Raw genomic sequence first — 18,241 nt, forward strand, 5'->3', positions numbered from 1 at the left:
ATAATGCGCTATCAAATTTTTCAGATTTTTTTCTCTGAAGATACAAATGCATGTATGACAAGGAGACATGGTGACTTTAAGCCCCCCACTGCCTTCTAAGGAGAAGTCCTGGCAGGTGGGGCATCGTCTTTGTGTGTGGCCCAAGTTCCCGCGGAGGAAATGAAGGGTGGGGGAAGCTAGAGCATCTGAGAGACAGAGAGACCCGGGGGAAGTCCGAAAAGGGCTGGAATGGCTGGTGTGGCCGGAAGCAGAATATCCTGGTGGCAGGAAAAGGCCTTAATCAATGCTCACGCCCTGGTGCTAGGCAGGCATGAGCCAGGCCAGGCCATTTGCAAGGCAGACAGCCCTGCGCTGAGCCACATGCCGTGGAGAGGATCTGGGAACTGGCCACCTTCACAGGCCCCAGCTCTGGGCGGCTGTGTCCAGCTCTCCAGCAGCCAGCATGCAGTGGCCCAAGGGACGCAGGCCACACGGAGAAGGGGGCCGAGGGCCACGTGCCCCATACAGATGTGCGGTGCTTGACCCTGACAGTGTTGTAAAAAATCGAATGAGTGGCTACATATAAAAGCCAAGAGGTGTCACATTAAAGTCTGAATCTCTCTAAGAATCATGAACCCGGCAGCGCCGGCACAGCACCCCGCCGAGCACAGATGTGGGAGCTGAGTAGCAGCGGCCCCTTTGCCAGGCATGTGCCTCTGGTTTGCTTCCATCCCCATCGCTCCCGATTCCCTCCACTCTGCCTGCTTCACTTTCTCACGCTTCCTTCCTGCTCCCTCCGGCACCTCCATTGGCCACCCCTGATTTAAACTCGGAAAGGTCATGATGTGAAGCCGAACTCTGCAAGAAAAAGCTTTGTGACTTTGGGCAATGGCTTCACCTCTCTGAGCCTCAGTTTCTACTTCTGTAAAGTGGGGATAATTATACCCACCTCACAGGACTGTTGTGACGATTTCGACAGGTTGCGTTATGTGACTTGTGCTATGTGAGTGCTACACAGTGTGACAATTGTACCACGGTGCTGTCCGTGGCTCCGTGGCCAAGACCCTCGCTCCTCCCTTCTCACCTCATGTGTCCCGTGTCATCATTCCAGCAGTTCCGGAAATCCCGTCTCTCCCGTCTCTCCCCAAAAGTCTCCCCAGCCTAACTTTGGGAAGGGGGTTCTACTGTCCTGGCCAGGAGGGATGTGGTGGGAAGCAGGCTTGGCAGCCAGCCGCTGATGAAAGGCCAGGAACGGGAGGGGGAGAGGGGAGGGGCCGCATGTCACAAGGGCAGAAGTGATGCTGGAAAACGTGAGCTGTTTTCCAGGGCATGGCGGGCTGAGAGGCCCCGGGAGCCGCTAAAATGATGGTGAGAGCTGCAGAGTGGCTCCTGGCCTTCAAAGGCTTGTTAGACCATTAGAGACAATGGCTGGGCTGCGGGCTGGGCTGAGCAGACAGGCAGCCCCAGGCCGGCAGGCGGCAAAGGGCTTAGAGGCAGGACAATCTCATCCCGCCATCTTTCCCTTTGGTCTCTCTCGGTGCGGGAGGAGGGAGCGAAGGGAGTGGGGTGGGGGAAAGGTTTTCAAAGAAGTCCCAGGAGAAATAAAGGCTGAAACACCAAGTCCTTGGATCTCAAATTGCCTCTCCAGAGAAGTCTCTCTTCGTGCCTTGTTAGGGTTTAGAGAAAAAATAAGCAGGGCAGAGGCTGGGCTGGGGTCTGGAGGGAGGGGTCAGAGGGCCCAGCTGTGAAGGGGAGGGGGAGCTGGGGCCCAGGCAGAGGACGGATGTCCAGGTGGCCAGAGATGTGGGTCACAGATAAAACACTTTGGGACCCGAGTTCACTTATTGCTGGGATGACCTTGGCGAGTATGAGCCTTTCTGAGTCTCAGATGTCTCCTCTTTCTGGGAGGCTGTGAGAAGTAACTAATATAATGGCTGTAACGGACAGAGCACGGTGCTGGGCAAACACTAGATGCTCGGTAAACACGGAGCTCAACGTGTCCCTTGTTATCTCCTTCTACCATCGACCACAAGGATGTCCAACATCTTCCATTTGAACAACCAAATGTGCAAGGTGTTGCTAGTGTGTCTTACAGACAGGTGGGTATGCATGTTTCTGCATGAGTGCATGTGTGTGCATCTGTGTGGTACTGTTTCCCCTGCTGTTGTGGGTTAAATGGACACAGTCCTATTTTTCAAGTGTCAAGCCGCCTGCTGGGCCACCCAATGCACCTGGGTCTGCAGGACTGGGTGCCTGGCCCAGATGATTCAGCTCTGAGCAGTGAGTTTGCCTCTCTAAGCCTGCTCATAGGGCCTGGGGTGCAAGAGCTGCTTCTCAGAGTCATACACACAGAGCAGGGTAAGGACGGGGGATTCAAGCTTGGGGGCTATGGCATATTCCCCGAGGGTCATAAAGGGATCTGAGCTTCAGAGAAGGAGAGAGGAGCATGCATAGCAGCGGATGAGTGGAGACGTGCCTGGCTCCCTAAACCTCCAACCTCGGGCCAGAGCTCTGGCCACGGCATTGCCCTTACCTGGCGATGACAAAGAGGACACAGCTGACACCCAGGTAGGCGAGCAGCACATACATCCAGATGTCAGGGGACAGGGGGTTGAGGAAGGAGAAGACACTGGGGTTGGTGCCGTTGGGCTTGCGATAGAGGATGCTGACACCGAGCGTCATGAAGGGCTTGGAGAAGTCAATGGCCTTCTCGCGCACATGGGTGATGGTCAGGGGGGCCACGGCCAGGTCCGCCTTCTGCAATGAGAGAGAGACAGACAGACTATGAGCAACGCCTCCGACTGACAGTGGGCAGAACACTCCTTGGAGTGGAGTCAGTTGCCTGACTCCTGGATTACTTAACCACTCTTTAGTGTCAATGTTTGGGAACCCTTCTGCTGGGCCAGGCCATTCTCAGGGTGCTGGGGAGACAATGATAAACTTAACCCTGTTCTCTGAGAGCTCATGACCTTGAAGAAAAGGACAGCGGCATAAACATGCAGAGAATGGAGCCCTATTAAAGCTATATCCAAGTGCTCTAGTCTAAAAACGGTGCTTTGTCAAATAAATACAGTTCATAACCTAAAAACATTTAAAGATCACTCATGTTCTTTATTTGTGACTTTCAAACATCATGAAGAGGACACGAAATCCACAACAACCCTTATCTAAATGTTTTCCTCCCCTATCCACATTTTTTCTTTTGGTTAATTCTCACCCAAGGATATTTTATCCACTGATTTTTAGGGAGAGTGGAAGGGAGGGAGGGAGGGTTGAAGCGGGAGAGAGAGGGAAACATTGATGTGAAAGAGACACATTGATTGGTTCCCTCTGGCACATGCCCTGACTGGGGCCAGGGATTGAACTTGCAACGCAGGTACATGCCTTAGATGGGGAATTGAACCCACGACCCTTTGGTGTGTGGACTGATGCTCCAACCACTGAGCACCACTGGCCAAGGTTCCTATCCACTTCTTGACCGCTTCACAACACTCTAGATATTCTATGTATCCTAAAAGTCCCCAAAACCAGTTAGGCAAAAACAAGACCTTCTTTGGAGGGAGAAGGTAGGGAACAAAATAAACAGGCAAATCCAGAGCCCCCTTTAATTAGGGAGGGGAGGGATGAGAGCAGAGAAAGAAAGGAGGGGGGTAGGGGAGGCTAGAAATGCTCAGATATTAATAAATCTTAGCCCATCACAATTTTATTGAAGGAAATAATTAAAGTTCTATTTTTTGGGTCTGAGCTTTTCCTAATTAAAAGTCTATAATCCTTTATTCCTTTCTGTCCAGCCTTACCCCACTGCTCTATTTCTAAATGAGTCCCCATTTAATTGCTTCCTATTGACCACATCTATGCTTTGCACACACTGTGCCTTGTTGAGAATGCCCTCTCCTGTGGCCTTTTACCACTTTTCATATTCCTTTGTACATGTGCCCTCTTCCAAGAAGCCCTCCCTGATAGCCTCCAATTCTAAACTCCCACGAATTTTGCTCTGTCCTGTGGTAAGATCCTAGCCTACTCAGTTTGAATAGTAGGATGTGTGGCCATGTGACTTTTTGTCTTATCTGCTTATTTACCTGTGAGTTTCTAAGCACAGTTGGGACTGTAGCTGATACACTTTTTCCATTTCTCAATTTTTAATCCCCATCTTAGCCTCTGTACTATTTGTTAATTAATAATGTTTCCCTCTGCGGGGTTACTCCTTAGGTTCCTGTGGATATTTACACATTAGAATGTGAACCAAGTTATCACATTCCTTCCTCTGATGGGGCAGGACAGAAAGGGAGGCTGGGGTCCTAAAGACCAGCACTACAGACCCTTTTGCTAAGCTGACAGGAGGCTACCTCTGAGACTCTGTCCCAAGGCCATGCCCCCAGGCAGCTATCCACTGGCTTGGTCCAGCTCCATCTATCTATTCATCCATCCATTATTTATAAGATCCACCAAGCATTGGGGAATACAGGCAGCGAGGGAAGTGGACACTAATCAAATTGTTTACTAAATGGCAGCTGTTAGCACTATCTCTGACTTCACTAATCCTAGAATAGAAACCAGGAACCAAGTTGAAATCAGACTGCAAAGAGGGGAGGACTAATATGGGTGGAACCCCAGCTTCTAAATGGCTTTGCAAATGTCCTAGACTGGGGATGGTGGGAAACCTTCATGATGTTGCTTACCCCAGTGTTTCTCCTTCTAACAGCACCCCCACACCCAACTATTGACACTTGGAGCACAAAGATTCAATGAACCTCAGAATCAGGGAAAGCTAGGGAGGAGGAGCCTATTACAAAGGATTGTTTTACACGGGACATTCTTTTGTACATTTCTGAGTGTGTGAGCTGGAACTTGCTTAGCTCTTAAGGCAGAGATAAGAAGAAACAGGCACCCCAGTTCCCTGGAGCCCTCTCAGTTCAGGAACACAACAAAAGAGAGAACTATCTGGGATGGTGCAGAGGGACTGATAAGTATTTGCTCAAGACCTACTGTGCACCAGCCTGGCATGCAGAGGTGAGCAAGAGACCCAGCCCCTGCTCTCATGGAGCTTCTGGTAGAGGGAGACCCTTTTGGGGGATGAGGGTAGGACTCTGAGTAGAGTGGGAATGGGGCCTGGCACCCTAGAGAGTCCCTTTCAATCTTGAAGTTCTAGGATCCTCTATAATGTTGGCATAACAGGGTTAAAGTGGACTTTTGATACTCAAAGTTGGCCTCCCCCAGACTTTTCCCTTCAAAACACAATGCTTTTTGGGAGGCTCTGTTATGAACCCAAAGTCATCATCATTGCTCAGAATGCATTTGGAACTGGTCTCTGGGAATGGCCTCTGGGGCTTGGAGTGGATTCTTGGGAAGAACTTCAAGGTCAATGGAGGCAAATCTTCCTTTGGCTTTTGGCGGCAAGTTGAATGAGAGCATTAGTTACTGAGGGCATCAAGGTGTTTGCAGCCAGGGCTTGTTCCATCTACTAGAAATTTTTCAGGATTGACAAGGAAGCCAATCATAGGGCCACAGGCCCTCTTTCTTCCTCAAGAACCAATCAGAATGTCCCCACCAGCCTTTCTCCTGTCTGCTATAATGGGGCTAAGGAGCGGGGACATCTTTGGTATTCTTTGCCTACAGCAGCAAGACAACTGGTCAACGTGACCCTCTTCATGGGGAATTCTAATGTGTGTTCTCCTTTGGGCTTCAAGAAGGCCGGTGTTCTCCACTTCAATTTTGTTTAAGGCGAGAAACACTACATTTCACCATTTGTGCTTTTCCCCTGAAAAAGGCATTTTGTTTCAAGTTCTCCTGAAAGAGCAGAGCAGATGTCAAGCCGTGCTTTTCCCCTGAAAAAGGCATTATTTTGTTCAAGTTCTCCTGAAAGAGCAGAGCAGATGTCAAGCCTTTGCCGTTTCAGTTCATTACGCAGAATGAAAGGCCCAATCTTGGCAGGTTCCTCCCACTCATGCAAGTTTTCTTTGAGGATGATTCATAAAAACCATAGGATGTCAGAGCTGGACAGGAGAACTTCGAGAATATCAACTCCAACCTCAAATTTTTTATGGAGGGGAAACTAAGGCTCAAAGAAGGTCCAAGGTCTTTGCTTTCATATTTATAGTCATCACATCCTTGAATAACCTTCAAACCTCTGACTTTTCAACACATTCATTGATCCTAAGGGTGATATGTTGACCCCTACTGCCCGTGTCTCTCTCTCTTGACCATGTTCCTCTCTCAGAACACTTTCTCTGGCTTAATAGTTGCATCTCTCCACATGCTCATGGATTATTATCTGTTTCCTCCACTAGAGTGTCAGAGCCGGAGGCTCAGGAGGGGGATCCTGCTGTGTATTCACAGCACCTGGCATGAGACCTAACTTAATAAATTTATTGAATAAATGAATAACTTGATCAATGGGAACACCTGAGGTTTAGGAACTTACTGCATGGTCTGCCACATGGCAGTTTTCGGGGGTGGGGACACTGAATCACAGGTGGTGTCTGCTGATGACCCACCAGCCAGTCACCACACTTACCAATCAGCACTGTAGCCACTGACAACTTTGGAACAGCCCATATATATCTAAAGAGATGGTACAGGTGCTAGAAAATTCCTAAATGTTGACCGAGGGGTCATTGCCTGTGCTTCACACACAGACCTCCTGGATGCCTGATGGTGAGAAATGAAGCCTGTGTCTTTCCCAGGCCTTGGAGAATGGCTGATTCCTGAGTCCTGGCAGGAGGTCAGCATGTTCCATTGATTCAGTTACTCCCGCATCTCTAGTCACCGTCCAGGTCTGGCATGGCATGGGTGCTTGGAACAGATCTTCCAGCTGTGACTAACCTCACACAGGTACAAGCTGACAGAATCTCACCTCCTGCCACCTGGGCCCTTCTTGCCCCCATGACTTCCCAGGGACACTGCTGTAGGGTCCCGATTGGCTCCCATGCCTCCATGCCAAGCCCAGAAATGCATGGGAGTCAGGAGTCGGTTAATAAGCCTGTTCCCCTCACTCCAAGAGATGGTCCTGAGACACATTTTGCAAGGCTTTTCTGGGGTGCAGACTTGTGGATCTAGCCATTAGTTGTACTCAGTGGCAATGGCTCAGTAATGTGTCCTCGTATTGGCTTCCCCTCCCTCCTGCTCCACTTTCCTGCCCGTCACTCTCTGCCCGCATCACACCCTGTTACTAAGCAGTGGCATCTGAACCTATGCCTCAAGCTCTGCTCTCCAGGAGCCCGGGCTGAGACTTTGCTCCTGGAAGTTTTGTGGAATGAATGAAGGGACAGATGAGCCTCAGGAGTGTAAGCGTGGTCCAGGTGCTCCCTCTGACCTCAGTTTCCCTCCAATACCTCCTTCACCCCTGAAGCTCTATTGCTACCTTGCACCTTGTCTTTTCTTGAACTTGGTTGTCTGAACCTTCACCCATGCCAGGCTCTTTTCAGGCCTTTCCCAGGCTGGTCTCTGCTTGCTGAGTTCCTAGCAGTGACAGTTCTGTGGTGAACCTCAATGCGGCCAAGTCCTTCCTGAATTCCTCACCTGCTTACTGGTCATCCTCAGGCAGATCCTGAGCTTCTCCAGAGCTCTGATCAATCTGGCTGCCAATAAGAGTCCACCTTTGCAGTCCATCCATATTCCCTACCCTCAAATGCCCTGTCCCGTTCAGGATTCTGACCTGCCCCAGGTGAGCTCCCAGCATGCCTTGCTTCAAAGTGCATTGCCCCAACCTGAAGGAGGTGTCTTGGCAGAGCCTTTCCTGGCCACACAAACAGGGGTTTGAGAACCCTTCCGACACCAATGCATGCAGGCCAGGACTTGGATCCGGTTCCTGGTTTGAAGGTAGAAGACATAATAATGGGTGATGGGGTCGTGGCCTGACACCAGTGATGATGATGAGAGAGAGGGAGAGAGAGAGAGAGAGAGAGAGAGAGATGGATGGGGTGATCGCATTTGTTGCTCCCATAGTTGGAGGTGACTTGGGGGAAGGTGAGTGTGTTGGGGGGGCACTCTCCTGGTGCCCCATCTTCCTCCACAACCCTGGCTCCTGGGAGGCCATGTGGCATGGGACAGAGGTGAGCAGGGTGTCAGGGAAGGACGTCTTAAGTCCTGCTGGTCAGAGGCTCCACCCAGGGCCTCCGAATGGGCCTCTGGGACAGATCCTTGCAAAGTTAGCATTCATCATTTTTACGTCTACGATCAGATCCCTAATAAGAAAGTAATAATATTGCCGAGCCTTTACCACGTTTTCTATGAGCTAGTGAGAAGACTAATTATCTGACGACACTAATAAATGGTTATGGTGATATTAAAATTGGCACCAAGCTAGGATTAATGGACTCATCAGTTGTAGGGACTCTGGTTTAACAAGGTCACCTGCATGTCCCATCAGAGCCTATGGCCTCTATGGAGACGGGGCTGCCCGGGGGCCATGGATGAGGCCTCCTTCTTTCTCCAGCCAAGGGTCAACTTGGGAAGGTCTGGCTGCTGCGGGATTTTCTGACCCAACCCCTTGCAAACAGCTCTTCAGAGCTCTCTGACTGCTGGAGATTGTGGTGACAAGACTGGCCTCTGCCCTGCTCGCTTCCACACGTGGCTTCCCCTCCACATGATCTCTCTTCCTCCCCTGCCCAGCTCCCCTCTGCAAACAGCAGGCTTGGAACCACTGGAAGCCCCCCACTCCACAGCCCTGCTCACAAGTGTACGGGGCTCCATAATGGAGATGCCTCCGGGCCCTGCTGACTAATTTCCATAATAATTACAGTTATTACTAATAACGGTGACAACACCACACCCTTCCGTTTAGATTGAATTCCACAACCTGGGAGCTGCTTCCCTGGCAGTTGTCTCTGAGGAGCAGCACAACCAGCTGGGAAGAACGCAGGGCAGGTATGGTTACTCTCAGTGAGTTAGGTCATGAGCTCAGGGAGATCATGGGACTTCCTGAAGCCCCCTCCCCAGCCTCAGTAAAAAAAATAATAATAATAAGAGCAAGTACTGACACAGTGCCAACTATGTGTGACTTAGTCCTCACAGCAGCCTTCTGGCGGGAGGTTCTATTATTATCACTCCCATTTTACAGAGGAGGAAACTGAGGCACAGAGAGGTTAAGGAACTTGTCCAGGAACACACACCTAATAAGTGGCAGGGTGGGAATCAAGCCCAGTGGAGTTCATGTTCTCTACCATTAGCCTCTCCCATCAGCCTTCCCTGGGGGTTACTTCCTGGGGCCCAGGAAACGGTCACACTTTGCCGGAGCCTTCTTGCTCTGAGCTCCAGCCATCCCCCCGCCCCCCGCCCTGCTCCAACCTCCAAGGTCCCCATGTGGCAGCCCCTCAAACAGGGGCAGGAAGACTAATGAGGCCCTGCTGCTGCCTGCCCCGCCCTGAGAGGCAAAGTGAGAATAACCCCTTTGTCTGGTACTTTTCACGTTGCAAAGACCAACTGCACGAGCCTCCCTCTGCCCTGGCTCTCTGCAGAGGTCAGAGCACAGGGCTTTGGAAGTGGAGGGCCTCTAAAGACGGGTAACTGTGGGGCCTTCACCTCCCTCTGCCTCAGCTTCCTGGTCTGTACCAGGGGTGGTGGCAACAGTCCTTACCTCACTGCCATGTCAGGATAAAGGAGAGAAGGAACACGAGGGGTTTAGTACAGATCAGGTTCTTGCCTTCCTTAGCAGACCTTTGATCGAGAACGCTTCTGGAGAGTGGAGGGCCCTGAGCTGGGAGGCAGGTAATGTATGTGCCAGGTGAGCCTGTGTAAGTGGTGCCTCATTTATTGCCGCAACAACTATAGGAGCTACGGTAGTTGCTGATTACTCCCTTTTAGAAGTGGAGAAATTGAGGCTCAGTGATGTTGATGAATTTACCTGGTTGCTCACCTATCAACTGGTAAAGCCAGGACTTGAACCTTGGCCCAGCGGTCCACAGCCTGGGCTCCTAACCATGGTGATGTGTGTGCTGAGGGCTGGCTGTGGGCAGGCCCTGCACCTAGTACTTCATGCCCTGTATCAACAATTCTATGAGGAGGGAGGGTTACACCCATTGACAGAGAAGGAAGCCATTGGAGAAGTCCAGTGACATTCCTGTTTACATAGCCAACGAATGAGGAAACGGGATTTGAACCCAGGGCCTCCTGACTCACCTTATTGTGGTGTCCCTAGACTGGATTTTCTTCATCTTCCCCCCAGTGTCCCACAAACCCAGTGCCCTCCCACCGCCTGCTCACTCCTCTCTCAAAAGTTCCGTCTGTTGCTGCTGCTCCTTGTTCCCCTGGGTCCTCTCCCATCTCAGACTGAGTATGAATCTGCCTCCTTGGTACCTCCCAGCTGAGCCTTGCTCATCCCTTCATCCCAGTCCTTGGCTCCCTGGACCACCCGTCTGCCCACTGGACCCAAAGTCACTCAGGACAGTGAAGGACTGTCTCGGCATCCCAGGGTTTGGGGAGGTGCTCTGCATGCCAGCTCACCCACATGGCTGGGGCATCCTTTGGTAGCTCTTAAAGGAACAGAAGGCAGCTCATCATGGCTCTGAGTGGGATGGGCCGGTGTGTGTGTGCTTACATGGAGGGGAGTATCTGGGAGTTGGGAGCAGGAACAAGGCAGGCCAGAGGGAGCTCCTCACTCCTCCCTCCCCACAGCCTGTGACTCCATCTCTCCTGCCCCCAGGGCCCTCGTCTGCCAGATGCCCCACCCTGATGTGCCAACGGGACTTGGCCAAGCCTTCCAGGGGGTCCTCAGCCCCACTTACATGGTCAATGAGCTCCTTGATCATGCCGTTCCACTGGCCCTTGTCGTCCTGCGCCCCGTACTTGCCGTCCTCCACCAGCCGGATCTCGTAAGAGAAGCCCAGGATGTGGGCCAGTTCCTTGAGCAGGTCGATGCAGTAGCCCTCAAACCGGTCATTCCCAAACAGGGTCCTGTCGGACTTCCGGAACATGACAAAGGGCTCCTCCTGCAGGGCAGACAGGAGAGGAGCTGAGGAAGGCTGAGTGGGTTGGGGGAGGCCGGCTGCTGGGGCTGGAGAGCTTGGGCTGAAACCTCTGCTCCTGTGTTTTAAAAAATTCCTCTGGGTGGCTTAGATGGAGGCCTGCTAAGTCAGGGAGGAAAAGCACATTTCCTGAGAGCCGACATTGCACCTCCCGGATGGCCACCTACGAGTATCCCTGGCAAGACGAGGGGGCTCAGGTGGTATTTGCTGATGAACTGTCCAATGGTTGCAGAGCTAGTAAGCAGTGGACTAGGTATTTGAACTCCAAACCGTCTGGTTGTGAGTCACACGCTCTGTCTCCTGCACCCTCAACACAGGCCAGTGGTTCTGAGTGTGGTCCCCAGACCAGCAGCATCACCATCACCTGGGAGCTTCTCAGAATTACACATTCTCAGGCCCCACCCAGACCACTGACGACACTCGGGGTGGGGCCGGGGCCGGCGACCTGTGTTGTAAGAAGCCCTCCGGGGATTCTGATGCTGGCTCAAGTGCGCACACTGCTGTCATCAGGGATCTCCCCTGCTGTCTCTCCCAGCTCCCATTTAAAAGATTAGATCTACATGCTCCCTGATACCGCTCTCTTTCCAAGGATCTCAGTCCCCAGAGTCCGGATCTGCCAGGTGAGTGACTCCTGATAACCGCGATAGCTTGCATTTGTTTGTTGACGTGTGGGGCGCTCGTAAATCAGCAAATGAGATAGTGTTGGTGGAGGGCCTAGGAGGGGGCCCAGCAGAGCAGGAGGCTCAAAAGGCAGTAGCTGATATTGCCTCATTTAACCTTGATTTCAATCTTCTAGGGGTCGGTACTCACAATCCCATTTTATAGGTGCAGAAGGTGAATTCACTAGGATGAGTGACAGGTGAGCTCAGACATCCTCTAGAGAGAGGACCTGAACTCAGGTTGGTGCAACCGCAGAGCCTGAGCTCTTAGCCATGTCATTGTGTCAGAGGCCCTGAGTCCCAAGGGGTCTCTCCCTGGAGGGCAGGGGTCCTCCGAAGGTAGCTATGGGGCCAGAGCACAGGTGACAGCTGTCCCATGTCAGGGTCCCTCCCTCCCTGGTGATGGGGAGTCAGCGAAGGGCTTTGAACAGGGCATGGCTCTGGTTTCTCATTTAGAGACAACCCCCTGGCAGCCCTGCCAAGAATAACAGGGAGAAGAGGCAGGGAAAATAGTGGGAAGTAGCTGTTGACCTCGTCCAGTCTGAGAGACACAGAGTGAGGAACTGTGGGATCCGACGTGTCGGAATCCAGGACCATACAGTGTCCCAGAGGCCAGTCTTCCATGCAAGTTTGTTTCTGCTGGTCCCACCCGCCCAGCTTCACTTACACATCTCCATCCGGAGTCTGTGGTGAATGAGCTGAACGCTTAGCAAACTCAACATGTCTCGGCCTTCCTGCTATACATATACCAAGCACTAATTTCAACTCTTTCTCACAGGCTGTTTGATTTAAGCCTCGCAAACTTACAAGGTAGATGACAGTGTCCCCATTTGATAGATAAGGAAACTGAGGCCCAGAGAAGGTCAATAAGTTGCCCAAGGTTGCCCAGGAGTTGAACTGCAGTCTGACGGAATTCCGTTCCAATCTTCCAGCTTCTTTCTAGGCCTTAACCTTCTCCAAAGCCATCTCGGCACCCCCAAATGTTGGAGTGCCCCAAACCTTCAGCTGATGGGTGATATTCCTCACTAGTCCACTAGCTGAAAGAATGCATGTGTATTGAAAAATCTTATGAACACAAGCCCATAAGAAGGGCACACACGTGATATGCAGGTATCTCATCATTCTCTCAACTGGTGTGACCATGCCTCTGACATGTGGGCCTCTGGAGTGGGGTCAGCAATGAAAGGCTCAGGCAAAGACCCTTATTGGAGGCCCTTGGGTGCAGAAACCCACCAGCAACCTCTTGCCAGGCTCCCACTGTTACAGGTGGGCTTGATCCTCTGGCCCTGGGTCCCTGGCCACACTGCCTTTCAAAATCCCACCCCACCCCATGACTGATTTGCTATAGATTTCAACAGTCCTTTGGGATACTTCAGAGAAAGAGCTGGGGAGTGTCTGAGTCCCCAAGAGGTTCCTGTCTCTCCAGGGATTCTGAGAAAACTACTTCTCAGTCTAATCGGGTGGAAGCTGGGTCCTTTGGCGAGGCGCCACGCTCAACCTCAGTGCTGCCTGTCCCCACCCTCCAACCAAGTGGGCAGATCACAAGATTGGAGAACAGACTCCAGGGGTGTGGAGAAGGTGCAGGTATGGGAGAAGGTGCTGGGGCTACCTGGAGGAAAGGCGACGTTGGCTAGTGCACATGTCACCTTTTGTGCTAATTAGTCTCAGGGAAGGTGCTGCCTGGAACCCTGGCATGGGGGTGGGGTCGGTTTCAGGCCCAACTTATCCTTCTGGTCAGATGCTCTTGTGCAGTGAACAAACTGGCCCACGTACCTGGTGGCCCTATTGTTGGCCCCAGAAAATAACTGGAGAGAAAGTGCCATTTTTCCCAGGGGGTCACCAACCACACTAGATTCCCAGGCATATGCACCTCCTTCTGTAAAATGGGGATAACAGTAGAACCTACTGTACAGGATTGTAATGAGGATTAAAGGAGTCAAACTATGAAAAGCACTTAGGACAGTGCCTGGCAAATGGAAGCTGCCATTATTATTATTATTATCTATAATAATAAAAGCATAATATGCTAATTAACCAAGCAGCTGAACATCCTTCTGGACGACCTTCCAGATGAAGCCAGGGCTGCGAGGGCCAAGACAAGTCTCCGAGGCTGTGAGAGTCAAGCCCCTTGCACAAATTTCGTGCATTTGGCCTCTAGTTGTTAATATAATTATTCTCTTCTTTCTGTGTACTGGGTGGCCTGTTACCACAGTGACCTTTCTAGCCTAGAGACCATGCCCAATGGCACCAAAGGTTAAAAATCATAGCTGGCAGCGGAAATCCATTTTGGGAAAGGCCCCAGGTAGCTCACTTCCTGACCCTCTCTCCATGCCCACCCCGCCCGGCCCTATCCTCTAAAATTAGCACTTCATTTGTGAAGCCACCACAGCCCCCAATCTATACATCTCCATATAAATACGCTGCCTTCGGAGCAGCTGTAAAATGCCATTAATTTTGGGAAGTGCTTTGCGGATGGCATACATATTTAACAGCCAAAGCCCAGAGCATTAAAATGGTGCTCGCCTTGGTAATGTGTCTCTAGACCTCAACATTTCCTAGGGGGTAATTCTGAACTCCGCCAACTACTTATTCATGGACTATTTCACAATTTATTACTGCAAATGTCCAGACAGCCAATTCACAAGCTCTCTGGGCTGCTAATCGATTGCTCGGTGAAGGTGCCCTCAATTTCATAACTTCACGCTCTCCTATTGCTTTGGGAGCACGGCTAAAGGAGCAGGGGTAATATTTCTCTTCAACAAGTCACAGGAAACAGAGGTCCAGAAAAGTAACCTTTCTGACTTTTCGTTGCCAGGGCTCTTAGTCTAGTTTGTCTCAGATCACTTATACCGACGTGAGAGCCGGGCCCTGTGCTAAGCTTCTCCCGGAGACAGGACCTGTGGAGTTAGAAGAGGGGCCTTTGGGGGAGGATCCAGGGGTCAACTGCCTAACAACTATGTTCCCACTCTCCTTTCTGACTTAGGCGTTATCCACACACATGTACATACACTATCCACACAGAATGTGCACAGATGTGCACACCATGCCACGGCACAAACACACCACATTCTCGAATATTCTGTCTGCCTAGCCCTGCTCGGACAAAGAGGCCAAGGACCCTGGACCCAAGGCCTTGGTTCTGCCTGTTAAAACCAGGACAGAGTACTGGGTGTCCTGCCCTCGCTGCAGGGGGTGGGGAGGCAGGGGGGGGGCAATGGAGTGGTCCCTGGCCTGGGATGGTTCTCCCAGCCCACATCCCGGTCTTTCTTCTCTCCTCTCTCTCCAGCTGCTGGATACCACGGTCCGCCTGCCAGGCGCTGAGTCTATGTGGGTCACGATGTGCACACGGCACACATACACCCGTAACCAGATACCCATATCCAGACACCCGTGCATACGGTCCCACACCCACACACGTGCTGATGTGCATACTGACACGGCTGCTCACTTCAGCAGCCAAAAGAACACCGAACCTTCAAAAGCAGGGCCCCAGGAATGAGTTGGGCGTGTTTTCGCAGTGTGTGAGTGAGGTTTGGGTGGATGAATTTTTCATGAATTCATGGAAGAGCTGAACCAGGACAGAGGCAGGGGCCGGGCAGGGAGCGGGCAGGAGGGCAGGCTTCCAGGCTCCAGCTGCAGCCGCTTTGGCCTCAGGAATGAGGAAGGCTGCCTGCAGCAAGGAGGGGCCAGAGAGGGTGGGGTCAGGGCTCTGCCCGTCTGTGTCCAGGCTAAGGTGTCCCTAGCAACTAACCCTGGGCTCTCAGATAGGGAGAAGGTAGCACACAGAGATGCTGCCTTCAGCCACATCAAGATTCTAGTGGTCTCAGGGCCAGCCCTGTTCGTGAGGGGCAAACAGTCGGATCTTCCTGTACTCTTGCTTTTACCTGCCTGTCACTCAAAGCATTGTTGCCCTGGCAACACACTTCCAGAAGGGCAGGGGCCCAGTGCTCTCAGCGGGTGATGCTGGCCCTGCTTTCAGGCTGCCAAAGCACAGGGCTGGGTTTTCAGCCAGAGCAGCTAGGGCTGGGCCTCCGCCCACAACTGGCACAGCTGCCCCAAAGAGCTCAAGCCTGGGGCACCCTGGGCTCGGGGACATGCGAGCCACACTGAGACTTTCTGGTACACTCTCTGGAAGGTCTGGGCCAGCTCTAGGTCTTCGGACTAGTCCTTGTGTGGGAGTGGGCATCTCAGTCTCTTGGAAGACTCTGAGGAAGGACATCTGGGTCAGCAGCTATGTGAGAGGTCAAGGCCATGGGGCCAGGGCTAGGGAATAATCGTGGTGTCAGGGCCAGGAGCTCAGATGTTGGCCAAGGCAGGGGATGAGGTGGTGGCTGGGACCTGGAGTTTTACCTATAAGGTAGGAGACTAGAGCTATGAGACTAAAGCTATGAGGGCCTGGCCTTCAGGGGCCAGTCAGGAAACAGCTAGATAAGAGGCATCCACATGTAAACAATAGAGGGTGGTGGGGTCTATGGAGAGCCAGGGAATGCCCACCGGGCCTGGAAGGCATTCAAGTGCAAGTTCAAAGTTTATAATGCACCCTGTGCTAGAGATAACCTCTGTGACCGTGGTCAGGGGTCAGTCTGCAGCGAGGCTCAGGGACAGAAGCAGAGGTTTTCTCTAGAACTGTCATTCTGCCTATCATAAAGCCCTGTGGAATACTGTATTAAGCCCGCACCTCCTGGGGACTGGATTTGTACTCAATAATAATATGAATTAAGAACAACAGCAGCTATCACTTAGCGCGCACTCTGTGCCATTTGTACTTAATAATCATTATTCCTCTCAACTCTAGGAAGTAGGTACAATCATTACCACCTCTCTTTTCTAGTTGAGAAACTGAGGCACAGGATGGTTAAATGATTTTCCAGGTCACAGAGCTCGAGAACAGTCAAGCCAGGACTCAAACCCACAGTTCTGGGCTCTTAACCATCATCACACAGTCTTGGCCCTGTCCTGCTCACACTGCTTGTCCCAAAGGGCTGGGGGGCTCATGTTGGCCTGGATGAGTGGCAGTGGGACTGATGGAGCTGTGTCCAGGCTGTGGGCCAAGAGGGGCTTCTCTTCTTCCCTGTCCCTGGGAGCCTGGGAGCCAGCAGATGCTGCAGGCGGGAGGGGCCTCTGGTGAGCCGCTGAGTACAAGTAGGTCTGCAGCTTTGCAAGAAGCTTTGAGTACTGACCAAGAAACTTCGGGAAGAACGGGGACATCTGCTGGATTTGGCCTCTGCTAGGGTAGAAAAATCCCTCGTGGCCTTGCTGAAGGGACTTCTGCCCTTGAAACCAGGCTGCTGCCATTTTAATAAGAGAACCCCGTGTCTTTCAAGGTGGGTTTTGCATCATTTTGGTGTATTATCTGTAGCGCCCCTCCGCCCGCTAGAATATTGTTTTGAGCCTGAGTCATCTTAGCTCATTTATCACCTCTCCTAATTTCTCAAAGCAATACTAGTTTCACCTTTTTTAATCTTGTCGTGTGAAAAGAGCCTTATTTATTGATAGCTCACGTTCCATGCAGCTCTGCTTTTAATCTTTTACCACCTTCGTATTATTTCATTTTTACCCTTTTATATTTTAGCTTTGTCACACTTTTATCCTTTTGCTTCCTGACATTCGGGATTTACATTTCTTACCATGTCTAGCTGGAGTGTTAATTATTTATTTTCCCTTTTCATCTTTCTTGATAGCGTTCCTTTTCATTTTTCTCTTTACTATTTTCCTTTTAACCTTTTAATTTTGTTCTCTTTCCAATCTCCTTTTATTTTTTATATTTTTATCCACATCAGTATTCCTTTAATTGCTCATCAGTCTTCACTCTAATCTCTTTGCTCTTTTTAGTCTTTTAGAGTTCTGTGTATTTTTTCTTTTTAACAAAATTTCCCCTGTTCCTAATGAGACCTTGGGACTTACTGGTTGTAAAGTCTAATTTTTATATATTTTTTAGTTAACAAAAAGTCGATCAGTAAAGGCAGGCAGGCAGGAAATACAGTTGTCAGAAGAAGATGCCAGGGGGGCCTCACCCCAAATTGGCAGGAGTAGGTGTCTTTCCAGTCCTCTCGTTCTGGCTCAGTGGCCTGCCAGAACCCCTGTTAGGTCCCTGTCACCTTAACATGGATCCTCTCAGTCATAACCCTGGAGACCGGGGCTGAGACCCACAGGCCGCAATTGCTCCCTAGAAGCCGATGGTGCCCCTGGTGTCTGCTGCTCACTGGGCCTCCTGGGAGGATGGGGTTTACATCCCTTCCCGCTCCGTGGTACCCACCACCCAGCTACCAAGCACATTGCAGGCGAATCCCACCAGAGGGAGGACATAGCACCATCCAGTGGGGCTGAGCTGCCTCTGGTGGGAGGTGGGTGTGGCCAGCCTGCACGAGCCCTGTGGAAGGACCAGTATGGGGTGCAGCCTTACTTTATCTATGCACTCTAAACAGAGCGCTTTTATTGGTTTGTTTTATAGAGAATGATCTTACCACATGGCCCTTGTAAACATCTGGCTTTGTTATAAAGAGAAGCTGACCAGGGTGAGAATTGTCCTCAAAGGCTCTTTGGTCAGAATCCACCAGGCTGTGCCCGGGCTGCCCCCCCCCCCCTCCATGGCCCGGCGTGGGCCCCCAGAGCAGTTCTGTGTCCTGAGAGGGTGGGTCCTGA

General features: G+C 51.4%; 1 protein-coding gene across 2 annotated transcripts in view; it reads right to left on the reverse strand.

The window, feature by feature from the left end:
- The window catches only part of GRIK3 (glutamate receptor, ionotropic, kainate 3), a 212,981-nt gene that overhangs the window by 26,007 nt on the left and 168,733 nt on the right, over positions 1 to 18,241 (reverse strand). For both annotated transcript variants that reach the window (XM_014541556.1, XM_014541557.1), the window contains exons 10-11: positions 10,701 to 10,904; positions 2,513 to 2,736 (exon numbers count right to left, since the gene is read on the reverse strand). In XM_014541556.1, coding sequence (XP_014397042.1) covers positions 2,513 to 2,736; positions 10,701 to 10,904 — 428 coding nt within the window. The remainder of the gene's footprint in view (positions 1 to 2,512; positions 2,737 to 10,700; positions 10,905 to 18,241) is intronic.

This window comes from Myotis brandtii, unplaced genomic scaffold (genome assembly GCF_000412655.1).
Source record: "Myotis brandtii unplaced genomic scaffold, ASM41265v1 scaffold274, whole genome shotgun sequence".
In the NCBI taxonomy this organism is placed as follows: Eukaryota; Metazoa; Chordata; class Mammalia; order Chiroptera; family Vespertilionidae; genus Myotis; species Myotis brandtii.